At 51.0% G+C, this 21,311-nt stretch overlaps 1 protein-coding gene across 1 annotated transcript; it reads right to left on the bottom strand.

Moving 5' to 3' along the window:
* Window positions 1-98: 98 nt before the first annotated feature.
* Ethe1 (ETHE1 persulfide dioxygenase) lies at window positions 99-16,796 on the bottom strand. The gene is made up of 7 exons (XM_028893819.2): window positions 16,645-16,796; window positions 16,111-16,255; window positions 15,675-15,823; window positions 3,585-3,714; window positions 2,123-2,212; window positions 1,626-1,742; window positions 99-293 (listed from the first exon to the last, which is right to left on the bottom strand). The coding sequence occupies exons 1-7, from the start codon at window positions 16,723-16,725 to the stop codon at window positions 241-243; spliced, it is 765 nt and encodes a 254-aa protein (XP_028749652.1). The 5' UTR covers window positions 16,726-16,796; the 3' UTR covers window positions 99-240.
* Window positions 16,797-21,311: the final 4,515 nt, after the last annotated feature.

Genomic DNA, 21,311 nt, shown 5'->3' on the forward strand with positions numbered 1-21,311 from the left:
TCCCAGCCTACCCTTGGCTTTGGGAGAGACCAGAACTGAGTCTTGGCATTCATCTGGAAACGTAGTTCCTTCCCCCAAGAAAACAAGCAGAACTCGGATTCGTGGTAAAAACAAAGTGAGGTGTATTTAAGAATCTGAAGTAGCTGAGAGAGTAGGGCAGGAGAGGAGCGGGGCTCTGGGGTGACGCCCCTCCCCTCACCCCACCTAGTGCAACGGACGTGAGCAGCTGGCTGGCACCGGTCAGGAAGGTGGAGTCTGGACCCCACAGCGCATGTTTGCCGGAACAGCAAAGTCTGAAAAGAAACCTCAAGTGATTCTGAGGATCGGGAATGACTCATGTCTCACAGAGGCCCAGAAATGCTCAGGGCTCTTTCGAGGGATTAGGGATCTAGTCCTGAATCCTCCTCCTCAGACCCTGGCCCTCCTCCCTCAGACCCAGGATCCAGACCCCAGCCTTCCTCTTCAGACCCAGGGTCCAGGCCCAGCCCTCCTCCCTCAGACCCAGGGGTCCAGGCCCAGCCCTCCTCCCTCAGAAACAGGGATCCAGACCCCAGCCCTCCTCCCTCAGACCCAGGGATCCAGACCTCTACCCTCCTCCCTCAGACCCAGGGGTCCAGGCCCAGCCTTCCTCCCTCAGACACAGGGATCCAGACCCCAGCCCTCCTCCCTCAGACCCAGGGATCCAGGCCCAGCCCTCCTCCCTCAGACCCAGGGATCCAGGCCCAGCCCTCCTCCCTCAGACCCAGGGATCCAGGCCCAGCCCTCCTCCCTCAGACCAGGGTCCAGGCCAGCCCTCCTCCCTCAGACCCAGGGGTCCAGGCCCAGCCCTCCTCCCTCAGACCCAGGGGTCCAGGCCCAGCCCTCCTCCCTCAGACCCAGGGGTCCAGGCCCAGCCCTCCCCTCAGACCCAGGGTCCAGGCCCAGCCCTCCTCCCTCAGACCCAGGGTCCAGGCCAGCCCTCCCCCTCAGACCCAGGGGTCCAGGCCCAGCCCTCCCCCCTCAGACCCAGGGGTCCAGGCCTAGCCCTCCCCCCTCAGACCCAGGGGTCCAGGCCCAGCCCTCCTCCCTCAGACTCAGGGGTCCAGGCCCAGCCCTCCTCCCTCAGACCCAGGGGTCCAGGCCCAGCCCTCCTCCCTCAGACTCAGAGATCCAGGCCCAGCCCTCCCCCCTCAGACTCAGGGATCCAGGCCCAGCCCTCCTCCCTCAGACTCAGAGATCCAGGCCCAGCCCTCCCCCCTCAGACTCAGGGATCCAGCCCTCCTCCCTCAGACCCAGGGGTCCAGACCCCAGCCCCTCCTCCCTCAGACCCGGGGATCCAGACCCCAGCCCCTCCTCCCTCAGACCCAGGGTCCAGACCCAGCCCTCCTCCCTCAGACCAGGGATCCAGGCCCAGCCCTCCTCCCTCAGACCCAGGGATCCAGGCCCCAGCCCTCCTCCCTCAGGTCCAGGGATCCAGGCCCCAGCCCTCCTCCCTCAGACCCGGGGGTCCAGGCCCAGCCCTCCTCCCTCAGACCCGGGGGTCCAGGCCCCAGCTCTCCTCTCAAATCAAGGAGTTCCCGACCCTTCTCCCTCAGATTCACGGATTCACACCCCAGCCACTCTTTCCTCAGACCCTGGGTGCTCACCTATCTGCTTTGGCTTGGGCAAGTTCAGGTTGTCCATAACCTTGATAAACTCCTCACAGCTGAGGGTGAGCCGTGGGTTCAGAGTCCTTTCCTCCTCCACAGTAGAAACCGTGAGCCCTATCGGCAAAGGGGAGGGGAAGAAAAGTAACCAGGGGACCATGGCCTTGGGCAGCTCAGAACTACATTTCCCAGGAGGCCTTGGGGGTGCCAACCTAGCCTGGGACCGAATTGGCTCTCCCCTGAATGGTCCTGAGACGCCGTCCCGCCTCTCTTTGGGCACTATGGGAAATGTAGTTCCCACAGTTGCCTGCGCTCTAGGAGGACGTACCAGGGAAAGCTATGCCCTGCAGATGTATCTTACTGTTTCTACATCCACACAGCACGCCCAAGCACATAATCTTTTCAGCCACAGGAATTTCTGGGCTCTGTAGCCTCCGTGCCTCGCGAGGACAGCAAGCAGAGGGTATTCCCTGTCGTGGCCTCTGGCAAGCCCTCACCGTGGTAATCGTGAGCCGGGTAGATCAGACAGTTGCCTGGAAGTGTGAAGATCTTTTCGTGCACAGAGTGGTACAGAGTCCTGGCGCAGCCTGAGGGAAGAAAACTGAGAGTCAAAGGGGCGAGGGGAGCCCCGGACCCCCGTCTTCCAGAGAAGGACGGGAAGATGGAGGCCCTGGAGTTAAACCCCATCCCTCGGCTCCTGCCAAGAACGCCCAGGTATCTGGAGACAGAGAAGGAAGGGCATGCTAAGGGTTGGAACGGCGTAAACGAAGAACCGAAGAACAGCGAGAAATTCATCGGGACAATGTGTGATTCGGTCAGGTCGGGCTGGGAGCCTCAAGAACCAGGAGCTGTGACATCCTCCCTGGGGAGGTGAAGGAAAGGCTCTGGGCCAGGAGGGTGGACTAAAGGTAAGACTGGAGACACGGGGACAGGGGGACACGGGGGAAGAGTGACTCTGGGGTTTAGATAAGGAGTTCTGAGTCCTGGAGCTGGAGAGATGCTGGGGGGTGGGGGGTGGGGTGTAAAAGTGCTGACTCTGCAAACACAGGGACTGAGTTCAACTCTGCTCCCGGAACCCCAGCACTGCAGGCAGCGGAGGCAGGAGACCACTGAGGCTTCCTGGCTGCCGGCCCAGGTCCTCAAGGAGACCAGGTGAGGCGTCTAGAGTAGGGCACCCCCCAGCCACACACAGGTGCACACACACACCTCACACAGATACACAAAGAATTCCCGAGTCCTCTCTTCGGGTGAATAGATAAAAGGGAGATTAGGAGTCACCCGTCAATCTAACTGCTCCCTAAAGCTAGACCCCAAAAGTTACACTGCCTCCTAACGAATAAACAACGTACAGTAACAAGCTTGGTTGGTGTGGGGGGGGGGGTTGGGTGTATGTGTGTGTGTGTGTGTGTGTGTGTGTGCATGCATGTTCTATGTTACCACAATGACCCTACACTCTTTTTTTTCTTTTTTTTTAATTTTATGTGCATTAGTGTTTTGCCATGGGTGTCAGATCCTCCTGGAACTGGAGCTCCAGACCGCTGTGAGCTACCACGTAAATGCTGGGAATTGAACCCAGATCCTCTGGAAGAGCAGTCAGTGCTCTTAAACATTGAGCCATCTCTCCAGCCCCGCCTTACACTCTTGATCCTCCTGCCTCCACCTCCTGAGTGCTGGGATTAGAGGTATGGTTCAGCTATTCCCAGTTGATGAAGTATGAGGATTGAAGCCTGGGCTTCATGTGTCTACCCACTGAGCGGCACTGCCCCAGCTACACATTCATTCATTCTTGTAGCTGCTTTTTTTTTTTTTTTTTGAGGTAGGGTCTCTCTACAGAGCCCTGGCTGTCCTGGAACTCACTACGTCGACCAGCTGGCCTCGAACACGCAAAGGTCCTATTCTTAAGATTCTCACACACACCATCCCACTGAGATCTTGGGCTGGAGAAAAAGAGCGGGTCACCTTGTTGGAAGTCTGTCCGTCCACACCCGCGGATCAGCAGGGCATCTCCAGTGAAGGCCATGCTCTGGTCATTCAGGACAAAGGTGACACAGCCTGGGGTGTGGCCAGGGCTGGCCCGAGTCTCCAAGGCCTGGCAGGGATGCAGTGCACAGAGACAGTCAGCAGCAGGAGTCACAGGCCCCCAAAGCCCCACCCACCCGCGGGAAACAATGGACGAAGGAATAGAACAACCGTTTGGTTTAAAGTTAATCTGAAGGCTGGACATGGTGGTAAATACATCAGACAGAGGCACTCCGGAGGCGGAGGCAGGAAGAACTGAAGTTCAAAGCCAGCCTGAACCATGACAAGCCCCTGTCTTGGGAGAGGGGTCAATTTGAACCCTCCCTTCCTTCCCTCTCTCCCTCCTTCCCTCCCTCCCTCCCTCCTTTCTCTTTCTCTGACAGAATCTCCCACATCCAGAGTGGACTCAAGCTTGCTATGAAATCAATGATGACCTTGAACTTCCGATCTTCCTGCCTCCGCCTCCGAGCTCAGGGGTTATGGGCTTGCTCCAACAGGCTTGGTTTATACCGTGCTGGGAATGGAATCCAGGGCTTTGTGCATACCTGCCCAGTGTTTTGACAGCTAACCCAGCCACATCCCCAGCCCAGACTGAAGTTCTGAAGAGCAAAAAATACCACAGATGGGTTCCCAAGAGAGCCAGAGAGCCAGAGACATGCATTTGTAACAGACTTATACCAGAGAGGTCATGCACTTGATACAAAGAGAGTTTGCATCTCAATAATGAAATAGAAACAGAAGCACCAGGCTGGGGTTATAGCTCAGCAGGCTGTGCACACACAGAAAACAAATACTAAATCAAAGACTAAAATTAGCAGAAAACAAAGACTAAATTAGCATTGAGAGTCATACTGTTGGGCTGTTGAGGAGGCTCTGTGGGTAAAGGGTGCTTGCTGCCAAGCCTGAGGACCTGAGTTCTATCCCCAGGACCACATGGTAGGAGAGAACTGACTCCCTCAAATTATCCTCTGATCTCTACAAGTATGCCACAGTATGAGCACACATAGGCAAATAAATACAACAAAAAAATTAAGTGCTCTTGTTGGAAAGAAACTTAATGGTATTTCAAAAATGCTTAATGATACAAAAAAAAGTTTGCTATCCATGCAAAAGATGGGCTATAAAGCAACTTCTACAATGAGATCCTTGTACTGAGCTCAGCAGCACATGCCTGCCATTCAAGTACTAGGGAAACTGAGGCAGAAGGATCAGGAGCTTGGAACTAGTCTAAGCTGCAAAGCTCCAGGCTCCCTGAGCTCAGAGGGAGACCCTGTCTCAAAGAAAAAAGTGGTGCTCTTGGTAAGATAAAAAAGTTACTAACTAAATGTATACTTTATTCCTTTTTGTTTTTGATAGTGTTTTGAGACGAGATCTTCCTAGGTAGCCCGGGCTGGCCTTGAATTCATGGATCTTCCTGCCTCAGCCTCCCAAGTGTTGGATTACAGGCATGTGCCACCCTCTTCTCTGTAGTGGGAAGAGACACTTCTTTTGGCTAATGGTTCCCAAGGGTCTCAACCCAGTGGCAAAAGCCTGGCAGAGTTGTGGCAGCTGGAGCATGTAGCAGAGACTCCTAGTACCAGGATGGACCACTAGGCCCTGACTCTTTCTCTTCCTGGCTGTCCAGTGCAGACTCTCTGTCATGATACCCTGTCCCAGCACAGGTTCACAGCCAGCTCTTCGTAGATTGGAATTTGGAAACACTAAACCAGAACAAAACTTTCTTCTTTTTAAAAACATTTAAAATTGCATTTTATTTACTGTGTGTGTGTGTGTGTGTGTGTGTGTGTGCGCGCGTGCGCGCGCGCGCCATGGCTTGTGACTGTTGGACAGATGACAATCCACTGGACCATGTGGGTCCCATGTTTAAACTTTTGTCATCAGCCTGAGCAGCAAGCATCTCATACCCGCTGAGCCACCGACCCAGCCCACCTCTACTCTTTGTTCATGGCGGGAGCCAGAGAAATGGATCAGTGGATAAAAGCACACACCACTCTTGCATGGGACTGGAGTTCTATTCCGAGCGCCTGTAACAACATGTTACAACCACTTGTAACTCCAGTTCCACATCTAACACCCTCTTCTGACCTCTGAGGGTACCTGACTCACATACATGCTAACACACACACACACACACACACACACACACACACACACACACACACAATTAAAAATGAATCTTTTTTTTAAGATGATATTTATTGAGCTGGAGAGATGGCTCAGAGGTTAAGAGCCCGACTGCTCTTCCAGAGGTCCTGAGTTCAATTCCCAGCACCCACATGGTGGCTCACAACCATCTGTAATGAGATCTGGCACTCTCTTCTGTATACATAATAAATAAATAAATCTTTAAAAAAAAGATATTTATCATAGGCATTTATTTATTTATTTATTTATTTATTTATTTATTTATTTATTTATTTATTTTTGGTTTTTCGAGACAGGGTTTCTCTGTGTAGCTTTGCGCCTTTCCTGGAACTCACTTGGTAGCCCAGGCTGGCCTCGAACTCACAGAGATCGCCTGGCTCTGCCTCCTGAATGCTGGGATTAAAGGCGTGCGCCACCACCGCCCGGCTCATAGGCATTTCTTTTGTCACAGTGACAGAAAACTAACAGCCAAAGAAATCCACATGGAAGCACACTGTGCTAAAAAACAACCCCACCATGGTGGCACAGGCATACAAACCCAGCACTGAGGAGGATCAGGCGTTCAAGATCCCGTCTACTGCTGTGGGATGTTCTGTACGCTGTGAATATGTGTTGCTCTGATTGGTTGGTAAATAAAATGCTGATTGACCAGTAACCAGGTAGGAAGTATAGGTGGGATAAGCAGGCAAGGAGAATTTGGGTCTGGGTGGCTGCGGGACTGGCGGGTGAGAGAGATTTGTCCTGACCGCAAGCTGGGCAACACTGGAGAAAGTTCCAGCTACAGTCTACTGTACTGGATTTGGGGCCAGCCTGAGCTATATGGGCTTTGTCTCGGAATAAAACAAGATAAAATAACTTCTGAAAATTTAAAAAATAAAAATCTACAAATGAGGGCCAGCAAGGTGGTTCAGGGGGTAAAGGGGCTTGCTGCTATGCCCGATGACCTGAGTTTGATCCCTGGGACCCACGAGGTGGAAGGAGAACTAACTCCTACAAGTTGTCCTCTGACCTCCACACAGGAACTGCAGCATATGCATGCCACCACCCACCCCTTATAGAAACCAGGTGGGCTGCAGGCTGCTGGTGTCCAGTTAATAACACCCATGTGAGCTGTTGTGTCAAAATTATGCTAGCCTCATAAAAGGCATTTGGAGGCTTTTCTTCTGTCTCCAGGCACTGAAATGCTTTGAATAGTTCTGGCATGATTGTTTCCAGTAAGCACGCACTGACTCTCTCATGTGACTTGCGAGGTTTAGTTTCTATTCATTCATTTTTCACAGCTATTTGTGTACAGGGAGATGGGTGCTGAGAATCAAATGCAGAGCCTTGAGTATGCTAGGCAGGGGCCCTACCACTGAGCCACACCCCAGCCCCTCACTGGGGGATTCTAGGCAGGGGCTCTACCACTGAGCCACACCCCCAGCCCCTCACTGGAGGATTCTAGGCAGGGGCTCTACCACTGAGCCACACCCCAGCCCCTCACTGGGGGATTCTAGGCAGGGGCTCTACCACTGAGTCACACCCCAGCCCCTCACTGGGAGAGTCTAGGCAGGGGCCCTACCACTGAGCCACACCCCCAGCCCCTTACTGGGGGATTCTAGGCAGGGGCTCTACCACTGAACCACACCCCCAGCTCCTCACTGGGGGATTCTAGGCAGGGGCTCTACCACTGAGCCACACCCCCAGCCCCTCACTGGGGGATTCTAGGCAGGGGCTCTACCACTAAGCTATATCCTGAGCCCTCTTTTTATATATATAAAGATTTATTTATTTATTATGTATACAGTGTTCTGCCTGTGTGTATGCCTGCCCACCAAAAAAAGGACACCAGATCTCATTATAGATGGTTGTGAGCAACCGTGGTTGCTGGGAATTGAACTCAGGTCCTCTGGAAGAGTAGGCAGTGCTCTTTACCTCTGAGCCATCTCTCCATCCCACTCAGCTCTCTTTTTAACTTATTTGTTTAGTTTTCTTTTTACAGGGTCTCATGCAGCCAAGTAGCCTCAAAATTATTCAGTAGCCCAGGCAGGCCTTCAGTTTGCAATCTTCTGCCTCAGTATGCAGAACAGCTGGGATCACGGGCCTCTCACATCTTCTGAGATGCTCCCACGGCCATGGTGACAAACATCCCCGTCACTTCCCAAGGTTTCTTTGTACCCCTTTCAAATACACCCTTCCTCCACCCTGTCCCCAGCTGAGCCTTGGCCTGCTTCCGGTTACCATAGATGACTTTGTCACTCATCTATTCCAGAATTCTATGTAAACAGATCGAAATAGTTATAAACAAAACAAAAATTTTGGAAGCAGATAGCCTAGCTCTTAACCTCAAATCTACCAGCTTTGGGGGCCTATCTGCTTATTTGCAAAATATAGATATTGTCCCCAGCCCCTTGGGATGCTATAAAGATTAAACTGCTTTGAGTATATAACGTACTTATAAAAATCCTCAGTACACAATTGGTGCCTTGCAGTAAAAACAAGAATAAGGGGTTGGAGAGATGGCTGAGCGGTTCAGAGCAAGCTCTGTTCTCCCAGAGGACCCCAATTCAGTTTCCAACACCCACAAAGTGGCTGACAACCATCTGTTAACTCCAGGCACACACACACACAGGAAAAACACTCATACATAATTTTTGTTGTTGTTTTGTTTTGTTTTGCTTTTCGAGACAGGGTTTCTCTGTGTAGCCCTGGCTATCCTGGAACTCACTGTAGACCAGGCTGGCCTCAAACTCAGAGATCCACCTGACTCTGCCTCCCAAGTGCTGGAATTAAAGGCATGACCCACCAAAAGAAATATATTTATTAAATCATTAAAATTAAAAAGTATATCTGCCCAGCAAAATAAACGTATATATTTTTTAATTTTTAAAATAATAATAAGACACTGGGCATAGTGGTGTGATGATGTCATCTCAGAACTCCAAAGCAGGAGCGTTACAAACTCAAGGCTTCCATGGACTGCTGAGTGAGTTCGAGGCCAGCCTGAGCAAGTCAATGAGATTCTGTCTCAAAATAAAAAGTAGGGGGTGGAGACGGCTCAGTGGTTAAGAACACTGGATGCTCTTGCAGAGGATCCAGGTTTGATTTCCAGAACTCACATGGCACCTTTCAATCATACATTTCAGGGAAACTGGCCCCTTCGAACACTAGGCACTGTTGTGGAGCTCATATGCACATGCAAGCAAAACACTCATACACATTTAAAAAAGAAACGAACAAACAAACAAAACAAATGAACAAAAAAAATGTCATTTTAAAATATAACAGTAAGGCTGGGGACCTACCTCCGTGGCACAGCACTTGGCTACCTTGACTGAGACTCTAGTTCAATCCCCATTACTGGAAAAAAGTTGTAGGCGGGGTTAACCTACAGAAGACGGCCTCCACTGTTTGCTGACTGATGAATGCCCTCAGCTGCAGAATATTCCGGAAGAGTCCTGCCGGCCTAGCAACAGCTGGCCGGGGGCCGTCCTGACCATCCATCCATCAACAATGCCTCTTTCTTTCCAGGACGCATAAAACACAGGATATCATCTCCACGGCCTCTCCCAGGCTCCCAGGCGGCTTCGCAGTTCACGCACCCTGCACTGCCCCCTGGCGTCGGCAAGCTGCAGGCACCAGATTCTCCGGCTCCTTCCGCCTTCTCAAGTCCTAAGTGGTGTTGGCGCCCTCTGCTGTTCGTACGCCCTCAAATCTCATTTTCCCACTGCTGACAAATGGCTCTGCGTCTCCACCAGCTACAACCTTTCCTTTATTTTGTGAAAGAAAAAGGTGTTTGAGATGGCTCAGTGGTTAAGAGCTCTCGCACAGGACTAAGTTCGGTTCCCAGCACCCACATGAAGGCTTACACCTGTCCTTAACTTCAGTTCTAGAGGATCCTGTGTCTTCTGGCCTCCGCAGGCACCAGGCATGCACACCCATGTACTTACATACAGGCAGGCAAGATACGCAGACACATAAAATAAAAATACTAAATCTTTAAATAAAAAACGAGGAGGCTGGCAAGATGGCTCAGCAGGAAAAGGTGCTTGCTGCCAAGACTTACAACCTGAGTTCCATCCCCACTATCTACATGTGAAAGAAGGAAAAAAACAAAAGACAAAACTGAGTACCAAAAGTTGTCTGTACTCTGACATGAACCCTGCACATACACACAATAAACCATGTAATTTTTAATTAAAAAGGGTTAATGATAACAACAAAAAGAGGACTAAGGATGTATAGCTCAGAGGTACAATAGGGGCTGGGATGTGGCTCAGTGGTAGAGACCCTACCTAGAATGTCCCAGTGAGGGGCTGGGGTGTGGCTCAGTGGTAGAGCTCCTGCCTAGAATCTCCCAGTGAGGGGCTGGGGGTGTGGTTCAGTGGTAGGGAGTGTGCCTAGCATGTTCATGGTCCTGGGTTTCATCCCCAGCACCATAAGAGAAAAATGGCATCCGGCAATTTCACTAAGGTTAAAGGTATGTTCTCTCTGTGACTCAGCAAGGCAATTCCTTGGAACTGAGGGCAGCTTTCGCCAAGGGACTTGTACAAACAAGAACATCCCCACCACCACCCACTACAGTAGTGAAAACCATGGATAACCATGCAGAGAGCATGAATAAACAAACTGTGGATCCACATCAGGGGTTGGCAAACTGGGGGGCACCAAATTTGACATACCTCCCCCTTAAGCCCTATCACCTGAGAGTACTTGGCTGGAACAAAGCTAGCGTGTACATACAGACATGTGCACACATGGGATCCCAGCAAGGAGGAGGGGAAGGCAGGAAGATTACATCAGGAGTTCAAGGTCCACCTCAGCAATATAACAAGTCCAAAGCCAGCCTGCACTTCGTGAGACCCTGTTAGGGGAAGTGGGGGAGGGTGGATTTTAGCCAGGTATGGGAGCCCAGGCCTAGGAGGCTGTGACAAGAAGATCTCTGTGAGTTCCAAGACCACTAGAGTCACACCAGAGGCAGGGCATTCTAAAACTCAAATGTTAGGAGCCATAACTGAAGCTCTTGAGCTCACAGCCATACTTCTACTTCTCTGTTTGTGCCAAACATGGCTTTCACACGCCACAAGAGGAGAGCCAAGCCACGGGAACACATTCCCTGTGGCCTGTGAAGATTAGATTTACTATTTAATCAGTCACAGGAAAAGTTGACCAGCCCTGACTACAAAACCATGAGAAATAAAGAATTTAAACTCAGAAGGCAGAGGCAGGGGACTCTCTGTGAGTCTGAGGCTAGCCTAGACTAAATGATGAGTTCCAGGTTGACCAGGGCTACATAGTGAGACCCTGTCTCAAGCCATCAACAAAAATGACAGTTGCGGACATCAAGTGGAAAGAACAGAGACCACGGCTCACACACTCTGTGCACTTCTTATCTTCCTTTTGTTTGGAGAAAGGGATTTACTTTGTAGCCCAGGCTGGTCACAAGATTAAGACCTTCCTGCATCTCCTGAGCTAGAATTAGAGCATTGCATCACCCGGCCTGTAAATCTCCCAAAGTTGAATGCCAAGTGAAACGATCTGTGATTGTGTAAGTCAGGATGGTCCCTGGGCAGACAGATCGGTGGCCAGGAAGAGCAGAGAGGCCTGTGGGGTGATGAGGATGTTCTGTGTGGGGATACGGGAGGAAGGGACCTAAGACTAAACATGTAAAAACACAAGTGATTTACACAAGCACAGTGTGTGCACACTTTACCTCATTTTATGTATAACACAACTTTTTGTTTTGTTTTAGAGTTTTCAACAAAGTCTCATGTCTTACTTTTAATGTTTTTGTTTTTTGGGTTTTTTTTTTTTTTTTTTTTTTTTTTTTTTTGGTTTTTCGAGACAGGGTTTCTCTGTGTAGCTTTGCATCTTTCCTGGATCTTGCTCTGTAGACCAGGCTGGCCTCGAATTCACAGAGATCCGCCTGCCTCTGCCTCCAGAGTGCTGGGATTAAAGGCATGCACCACCACCACCCTGGCTACTTTTAATGTTTTATTACATTTTATTTATTATTATTGTGAAGGGGTGTGAATGCATGGCCCAACTGTGGAGGTGAGGGATAGTTTATGTGTGTGGAGCTCCAGGTTGGCCCTGAGCTCATTATATAGCCAAGGATGACCCAGAAATCCTGATCATCCTGATCATCCTGCCTCCGCCTCCCAAGTGCTGGGACCACAGGCTTGTTCCACTAGTCCCAACTATAATTCAACTTTTAAAGGGAACAGAAAACCTAACAGTCAGGAAAAAGAGACCCATATAAGATGTGTAAAGAATTGACACAAAGTGAGACCCACACTACCTAACACAGACAACAGCAGGTGTTGACACAGTTGTGGAGTACCCAGAACCTTCACACCATGCTAACAGGACTGCAACCGGCTCCCACGAAAAACAGCACAAGAACGTTCACAGAACGTTCACAGATCATCACTATCCATCACAGGATCACTATCCATCACAGGATCACTATCCATCACAGGATCACTATCCATCACAGTATCACTATCCATCACAGCATCACTATCCATCACAGGATCACTATCCATCACAGGATCCCTATCCATCACAGGATCACTATCCATCACAGGATCACTATCCATCACAGGATCACTATCCATCACAGGATCACTATCCATCACAGGATCACTATCCATCACAGGATCACTATCCATCACAGGATCACTATCCATCACAGTATCACTATCCATCACAGTATCACTATCCATCACAGTATCACTATCCATCACAGGATCACTATCCATCACAGGATCACTATCCATCACAGTATCACTATCCATCACAGGATCACTATCCATCACAGTATCCCTATCCATCACAGGATCACTATCCATCACAGCATCACTATCCATCACAGGATCACTATCCATCACAGTATCACTATGCATCACAGTATCCCTATCCATCACAGGATCACTATCCATCACAGGATCACTATCCATCACAGGATCACTATCCATGACGGTCCCAAAGCAGAATACCCATCGCCTGATGAATGAATAAGTAAAATAACGGTAGGTCCCTCATTCATCAGACTGTTGTTCAAAAATAAAGGGAAATGAAGTACCAATGGGGGCCTGAACATGGATGAACCCTGCTAACACACTAAAAAAAGAAGCCAGCCTGAAAGACCACAAGCTGTGTACTCCTGTCTCTATGTGATGCCCAGACAGACAGAAAATCCAGACAGACAGAAAGGACAGTAAAAGAATAAAAGCAACTTAACGGCCAAACATAATGGCATATACACCTGCTGTCGCAGCTACTCGGGAGGCTGGGGCTGGAGGAGGGGCTGGGGGTGTGGCTCAGTGGTAGAGCCCCTGCCTAGAATCCCCCAGTGAGGGGCTGGGGTGTGGCTCAGTGGTAGAGCCCCTGCCTAGAATCCCCCAGTGAGGGGCTGGGGTGTGGCTCAGTGGTAGAGCCCCTGCCTAGAATCCCCCAGTGAGGGGCTGGGGTGTGGCTCAGTGGAAGAGCCCCTGCCTAGAATCCCCCAGTGAGGGGCTGGGGTGTGGCTCAGTGGTGGAGCCCCTGCCTAGAATCCCCCAGTGAGGGGCTGGGGTGTGGCTCAGTGGTAGAGCCCCTGCCTAGAATCCCCCAGTGAGGGGCTGGGGTGTAACTCAGTGGTAGAGCCCCTGCCTAGAATCCCCCAGTGAGGGGCTAGGGGTGTGGCTCAGTGGTAGAGCCCCTGCCTAGAATCCCCCAGTGAGGGGCTGGGGTGTGGCTCAGTGCTAGAGCCCCTGCCTAGAATCCCCCAGTGAGGGGCTGGGGGTGTGGCTCAGTGGTAGAGCCCCTGCCTAGAATCCCCCAGTGAGGGGCTGGGGTGTGGCTCAGTGGTAGAGCCCCTGCCTAGAATCCCCCAGTCAGGGGCAGGGGTATAGGATGAATCAGACCCTAGGTTTTATTCCTAGTACTGGGAAATGTTGCCTAAAGGCTGGGTGTTGTGGTACAGGCAACCCTAACAATTGAAGGGTTGAAACAGAGAATTGTGAGTTCAAGGCCAGCCTGGGCTACATAGCACTATATAAAAAGAAGGAAAGAAAAAGAAAGAGATTTCTTCAAGGCTGGGAGGGAGAAGAGGGAGGCTTCAGATGACCTCTCGTCAGGAGTAATGAAAACATCCTGGAATGATGTGCAGAGATGAACACACCATTTTATGAATTCACTACCAGTCACTCACTAACTTACAGCCTTCCGGTGAGTGAATCATACGATATTTGGATTATATCAATAAAATGCAGTAAAGGAAAGACAAACAGACACAGCTAAGCCCTTCTGTACTTGATCACTGAAGGCATCTCTGTCTGAATATTGGGATTAAAAGTGTGTTCACCCATGCCAGCTTTTTTTTTTTTTTTTGTACAGGGTTGCACGTAGCCCTGATTGGCCTCAAACTTGATATGTAGCTGAGGGTGACCTTGAACTCCTAATTTTCCTCTCTCCACCTCCCAAGCACTAGCATTACAGGTGTGTGCTCATCACACCCATTTCAAGGCTCCTCTGTTGTCATTTTTTTAAATTTTATTTTATTCTCACTGTGTGACCCTGGAACTCTCTAAGTAGATCAGGCTAGTCTCGAACTCACAGAGACCCAGCCTCTCAGTCTCTGCCTCCCAAGTGTTGGGGTTAAAGGCATGTGTCACTATGACTGGCTTGTTTTTAAGATTTTAAGCAGTCATTTTATTTATGTGTATGTCTGGGTATCTAGACAAGTGCATGTGTGTGCCAACAGACACTAGACAAGGGTGCCGGTTCCTCCTGGAGTCGACAGGAGAGTCAATTGTGACGTGGGAGCTGGGAACCCGATTTGGGTCCTCTGGAAGAGCAACAAGTGCTCTTAACTACGAAGCCATCTATCTAGCCCCTAAGGGCTCCTGTTGACACAGCCCTGGTCCTTCTAACCTTCCACACTCCTCTCCAGCCCAGAAACACTTGTTACTCCCTAACTAGTAGGGCTGACACAAACCAACTATGCATCTTTCCAAATACAGGGGTGAAATCAAAGTCTCTCACGGCAGCTACACCCTCTCCACACAACACACGGCCCTCACGTCTGCTTACCGCCTCCAAATAAACTGTACCCATTCCACAAGACCATCAACCCAGAGGCCGGGACCTCACTCTCTCACCAGACACTCTGTTCCCTACGTCAGCCAAACGACATCTTTGGCAATTCTAACCACCTGTTTCCTCCCTTTGGGTCCAACCCCCCACCCAGTCCACTGTGCCCTGGTTTGCAAAGCTGGCTGGAAACCTGCTGATTAAGCTTGTAGCAGAGAGAGAGAGAGAGAGAGAGAGAGAGAGAGAGAGAGAGAGAGAGAGAGAGAGAGAAGAGGAGAGAGACAGGAGAGGAGAGAGACAGACAGACACAGACAGAGAGACAGAGACAGAGACACAGAGAGACAGAGACACAGAGAGAGACAGAGAGAGAGGAAGAACTGTCAGCCCTCTCCTGGGTGAGGCAATAGGGTTGTGGCTAGGGTGAGGCTTCAGGGCCAACATTTAAGGAAGAACCCACTAATACGTGGTTGACCCCAAATTTATACCACCATGCCAGTAAGTGCCACCTTAAGTGGTAGCCCCGGGTACCTACCTCACTAGACCGAACCTAGACCTACTGCTGGACAACGGGATGCTCCTTCTTCAATGCCAAACCCCAATCAGCTTTTATGGAAATGGCCAGGCCAAAAAACCTGCCCCCAAGGCCGCAGGAGTCGTCCATCGATGTTGACTTAGGAGGTTTGGCAGAGGCACACCTGCCTCCAGCCCCAGTGCCCCACCTGGGTTTATGGTACTTTCCGCATAGAACAGAGCCGCCATCCACGGGCCCTTCTTCCCCCGCCCCTCCCACGTGCACCCTCTTCTCTAAGACCCCAACATCCAACTCACAAAGCGTCCGAAGCGGATGGAATCACCTTCGTCGATGTGTAAATCAGCCTGGGCTCCGCTGAGGCGGGAGATGACAGATTGGCAGCCGGGGAGGAGGGACCGGAGAACCCCTGAGCCGGTGATGTGGTCAGCGTGGCAGTGGGTATTCACTAGGAGAGAAGAAGGCAGAGAAAACTCAACGTTTCCAGCCACCCAGCCCTCAGACCCAAGGAGGCAGACCCTAGTCAGCCTCCCACAGACCCAGAATCCAGGCCCCAGTCTCCCTCAGTCAGATACCGTGGTCCAGACCTCCATCCTCCTCCCTCATCCAGGGAGACTCAGGGGTCCAGGCCACAGCCATCCTCCCCTGGACCAGGGGCCCGGGTCCCGGTTTTCCTAGGCGCCCTTTCTCCGTGGCCCCGCCTCTCTCCCGCCCAAGTTTGGTCCGCAGACTAACCAGCGTAGAGCAGCTTCAGCCCCAACTCCTTCACGAGATGAGCATCCCGCTGCGCCGTCTCCAGGACAGGGTCGATCAGAAGGGCCTCTCGGGACTCCCGGTCACCCAACAGGTAGGTGTAGGTACAGCTCTTGGGCTCAAACATCTGGGAGGGGTGGGGCACGGGAGAGAGTTCCCGGACCTGACTCCCCTGCCTGGGGACCCAAGGATCCAGGGCTCCCTCCCCTCCATCATCTTCTAGAATGAGCAGCCCCACCCCTCTTTGCCCAGGGGCCCACCGGAACCAAGGAATTCCATCTTCCCACACGTCCCTAATCGAAGACCCCCGCCCTCCGCTGGCAGTGGGCCCCAGACCCTCGGCCCCAAGCCCCGGGTCTCCCTGACCACCTCCTTGAAGGGATCGGGAGCCCTTTTATTTGCAGCAGCCAGGAGTGAAGGACCCCCCGCCCCAAGCCCTCTCCATCTCCTTGAAAGGACAGAGAGGTCCCACCCCACCCGGACCCGGGGTCCGCTCGGCCATCCGCCTCGCCGCACCTGCCGCAGGAGGACCGGGGCCCTGGATGAGCTTTGCTGGCTCAGCCGTCGCACGGCGACCCTCAGGGCCGTGCTCGCCATCGCGCCGGGCCCGCTCCGCACTGAGCCCAGCAGCCACCCGCCTGAGCCCTACGCACCCGGGCTGACCCGGGAGGGCGGGGCGGGCGGGGCGGGGCCTGTCTTAAAGGAGCCGCAGAGGACGCGACCCAGGAAGGCCGCAGGCAAGGGCTGCCGGGCGACCCCGAACCCCGCAGAAAAGAGACCTTAGGACATTCGGAGGAGATACTGCTGTAGAAACAGGGAGAGAAGTAGAGCGCTCCCAGACACTTAGAGAGGCGGCACGTTTTCCAGGAAAACACGGGGTCAGCGAGTCATCCTGAGAAAGGAAACAAAAAAAAAAAGAAAGAAAAAGTGAAATTCAGTATCGCCAGTGTTTTGAGGAACTGTTGGATTAAGTGTCTGATTACAACTCTTTTTTGTTTGATTGTTTGGTTTGGTTTTTTGAGACAGGTTCTCATCACATAGCCCTGGCTGTCCTGGAATTCGCTCTGTAGACCTGGAACTCAGAGATCAGCCTGCCATGCCTCCAAGAGTGCTGGGATTAAAGGGGTGCTCCACCACCCCCTGCTAAGACAAGATCTTTCCATATAGCCCAGGCTGGCCACAGAGTCGTGCAATTCTGCCTAAACCTCCCAAGAACAAAAACAAAAAAGAAATAAGATTTTTTGTTTTAGGAGGGTTTTTTGTTTTTTTGTTTTGTTTTTTCTTTTTTTTTTTTTTTTTTTCCTTTTCCCCCCGGATCTGAGGACCGAACCCAGGGCCTTGTGCTTACTAGGCAAGCACTCTACCACTGAGCTAAATCCCCAACCCCATTTTTTTTCTTTTAAGATTTTTGTTTTTTGTTTTTCGAGATAGGGTTTCTCTGTGTAGCTTTGGAGCCTGTCCTAAAACTCACTCTGTAGCCCAGTCTGACCTCGAACTCACAGAGATCAGCCTGCCTCGCCTCCTGAGTGCTGGGATTAAAGGGGTGCTCCACCACACCCTCTAAGACAAGGTCTTTCCATATAGCCCAGGCTGGCCAGAGTCGTGGCAATCCTGCCTAAAACTCCCAAGAACAAAAACAAAAAAGAAATAAGATTTTTTGGGAGGGAGGTTTTTTTTGTTTTGTTTTTTTCGAGACAGGGTTTCTCTGTGTAGTTTTGGTGCCTGTCCTGGATCTCGCTCTGTAGACCAGGCTGGCCTCGAACTCACAGAGATCCGCCTGGCTCTGCCTCCCAAGAGCTGGGATTAAAAGCATGTGCCACCATCGCCTGGCCAAGAAATAAGATTTTTTTGTGTATTATTTTTGATTATGTGTATGTCTGGGGGGTGCAAATGAGAGTGAGTGCCAGTGTAGGTCCGGGGCAATGGATCCCCTGGAGCTGGAATTACAGGAGGTTGTGTGCTGCCCAGGTCGGGTTGGGAACAGAATTTGGGTCCTCTATACACTCTTAACTGATGAACCATCCCTCCAGTCGAAAAATTCTTTTAAATTGCCTACATTTTTGAAGGGACTCCACGTGCATGTGGAGGTCAGAGAAAAACTTTGTAGGGTCAGTTCCCCACTTCTGCCTTTATGTGGGTTCCGGGGACCAAACTCCTCAGGCTTGCCAGCCTTGGTTTCTTAGCAACTGAGCATAAGCACTTTGTCAGAAATAGTTATTTTTCTTTTCTCTTTCCCTTCTTTCTCCCCCTTCTGTTGTTTGTTCTCTCTCTCCTCTCTCTCTGTTGTTGATTTTAGACTGGGTCTTTGTAATCCAGGCTGGATTTGAACTCCCACGTAAAATTAGAATGACTTTGAGCTGCTCTGTGCGCGCGCACACAAACACATCTTCGCTTCCTAAATGCTGACATTACAGGTGTGGGACACCATACCTGGCTAACTGGTTTTGTTTTGTTGGGTTTTTATCTTTATTTTTATTTATTTTTTGCTTGTTTTGTTTCTTGCCCAGGACAAACCCTTTCGCAAACATCTGCATGCATGCGCCTTGTGTGATATCTTGCAAGTTCAGTATGAGGGTCATTTGTCTTCTTTGGGTGTTGAAGACTCTAAAAGCTTACTGATCCCTTATATCAAGGATGCAGAGATAGCTGGGTGTTATGATGCATGCCTATAATCTTAGCACTCAGGAGGCTCAGGTAGAGAGGATTGCTATAAGTTTGGGGCAAGCCTTGAGTACATTGTGAGTTAGGCCAATTCGGCCTAATGTCCAGTCAGGGTTACTACAGCTCCAATGAAACTCCATGACCCAAGCAACTTGAGGAGGAAAGCGTTTATTTGGGCTTATATTTCTACATCACAGTCCATCACCGAAGGAAGTCAGGGCAGGAACTCAAACAGGGTAGGAACCTGGAGGCAGGAGCTGATGCAGAGGCCATGGAGGGGAGCTGCTTTCTGGCTTTCGACACATGCCTTGCTCAGCCTGATTTCTCACAGAACCCAGGACCACCAGCCCAGGGACAGCACCACTCACCATGGGCGGGCCCTCCTCCACCAATCACTAATTAAGAAAATACCCGACAGGCTTGCATATAGCCAGATCTTACGGAGGTATTTTCTCCTTTGTAGTCCCTCCTCTTGGACGGCTCTAGATTGTGTCAAGTTGGCATAGAATTAGCCAACACACCTACCCACCAAACCCCGTCTCAAAAACAAACTCAGAGCTGAAGCTCAGTGCACAGACTATCAAACAGTTTGCTCCTGGAAGCCTATTGATAACGGGGACACTCCTAGGCTAAAGGGTGATGGGTGTGACTTCACCATAGAGCCTTTGTGTAACATACATAAGGTTTCTATCCCCAGCAACAAGGAAGAAAAACCCAAATCCTCCATTCCAGTGGACCCCAGTCACCTTGCACTTTGTCACAAAGAAGAGCCGTGATGCCTCGTCTAGGCGCCAAGAGAGAATCCAGCAACAACAGTCCGCCCACCGTTATCTTAATCTTGCAGGTCTCAAGGTCCCTGCTGGGTGCCTCACAGCAAGACCTGTTAGTATAAACTATACACAGCCATATATAACTATATGACGGGCTCCAAGGTTGAGGGGAAGGTTTTATTGTAGATACGAGGGAGAATAAAGCCAGAGTCATCTGGATGGGTCCAGAACAGGGAGAGAAAGTCGTTCACTGGTCATGGCCAGAGCCCACAGGTCATGGGGCCAGGTGGGGGTTGGCGAGAAAAGTAGACAGAATGGGCTAATGAAATGAGGAGAGCGAGAATGCATGGCCCAAATAGGGAAAGGAGAAGCTAGGGGAGGGAAGCCTATGAGCTGGAGACGTTTTGGGTAGGAGGCTGGGTGAGAAGAGCTGTGAAGAGCTGCTGGTACTGGGGTACTGAGCCGCCTGGAGGCCCGGGTGAGCTTTGATATGCTAACGGACACCACAGATAGCCTTTTGTTTCTTTTGGACCTGACCTTGTTATTCTCTTTACACAGCCTGCTTTGCTTTGACCCAACACTCTGCTTCACAAAAATGTTACACGAAAGTCACATTTTCCAAATCCTCTGTCTCCCCTGGTTTGGGGAACCCGCCCCAGGAGCCCCATTGTGTTCTTGTCCCCCAAGCTTCAAGTCAATAAAAGGCAAGCTATCTTCTGACCCCCCCAACACACACACACCTTTGGTGTGGAACAAACGCATCCTACACCCCAAAATAAATACCACCAGTGCTGGAGTCCTCAGCATCTCTGGGAGCCTTCATTAGGAAGAGGCTCAGAGAGCCACTCAGAGACATGCCTATGCTTAGAAAATGGAATGGGCATGAAGAAGGAAGCCAGAGGGTTAGAGAGAGAGGTGGGAAAGAACAGAGGAAGGGCCGTGGGGTGTCTAACAGGGAAACTAACACAGGCCAGGCGATGGTGGCGCACGCCTTTAACCCCAGCACTCGAGAGGCAGCAGCAGGCAGGTAGACCTCAGTGAGTTCGAGGCCAGCTTGGTCTACAAAGCAAGTTCCAGGACAGAGACATACAGGTCCACTTGACTGCAGAAGATTGTGAGAAGCTAAGCATGGTGAGGGATGCCCATAATCTCTACAACTGGGAGGCTAAGGCTGGATGGCCATGAAATTTTGTTATTGTTTGCTTTTGGGACAAAGTCTCTCTGTGTAGCCTTGGATGTCCTGGAACTCACTCTGTAGATCAGGCTGGCCCCGAACTCACAGAGATCCAGCTGCCTCTGGCTCCTGAGTGCTGGGATTAAAGGTGTGCGCCCCCCTGCCCGGGTTTGTATTGATTTTTAAGGCCAGGCTGGGTGACAGAGTGAGACTCAAAAGCATAACAAGATTGTGAGAGATGGATAAACAGAGGGGAGCAGAGAGGGATGTAATATGGAGCCGGGAAGGGGGAAGAAAAGATGGCCCAAAAGGAAGAGGCAGAGAATGTTGCTCAGCCTTCCAGGCACTTATGAAGTCTCTTGTTTGCTTAGCCCAAGCTTGAAGAGGCTGGGACCCAGAAGCCAGTCACCAGGCCCACTGGGGAGGGAAACAGCGCATACAGTCAGGAGGTATTAAGATTGTGGAAGCCCAGGAGAGAAAGAGGCCAGGAAACCAGGACCTTCAGGCACAGCTGAAGAGCCAACCACACTTATGGGGCCCTCCTGTGGTGATATTGTGTTCCCCAAAATATTGTGCAC

The sequence above is a fragment of the Peromyscus leucopus genome, chromosome 1 (genome assembly GCF_004664715.2).
Source record: "Peromyscus leucopus breed LL Stock chromosome 1, UCI_PerLeu_2.1, whole genome shotgun sequence".
Classification (NCBI taxonomy): Eukaryota; Metazoa; Chordata; class Mammalia; order Rodentia; family Cricetidae; genus Peromyscus; species Peromyscus leucopus.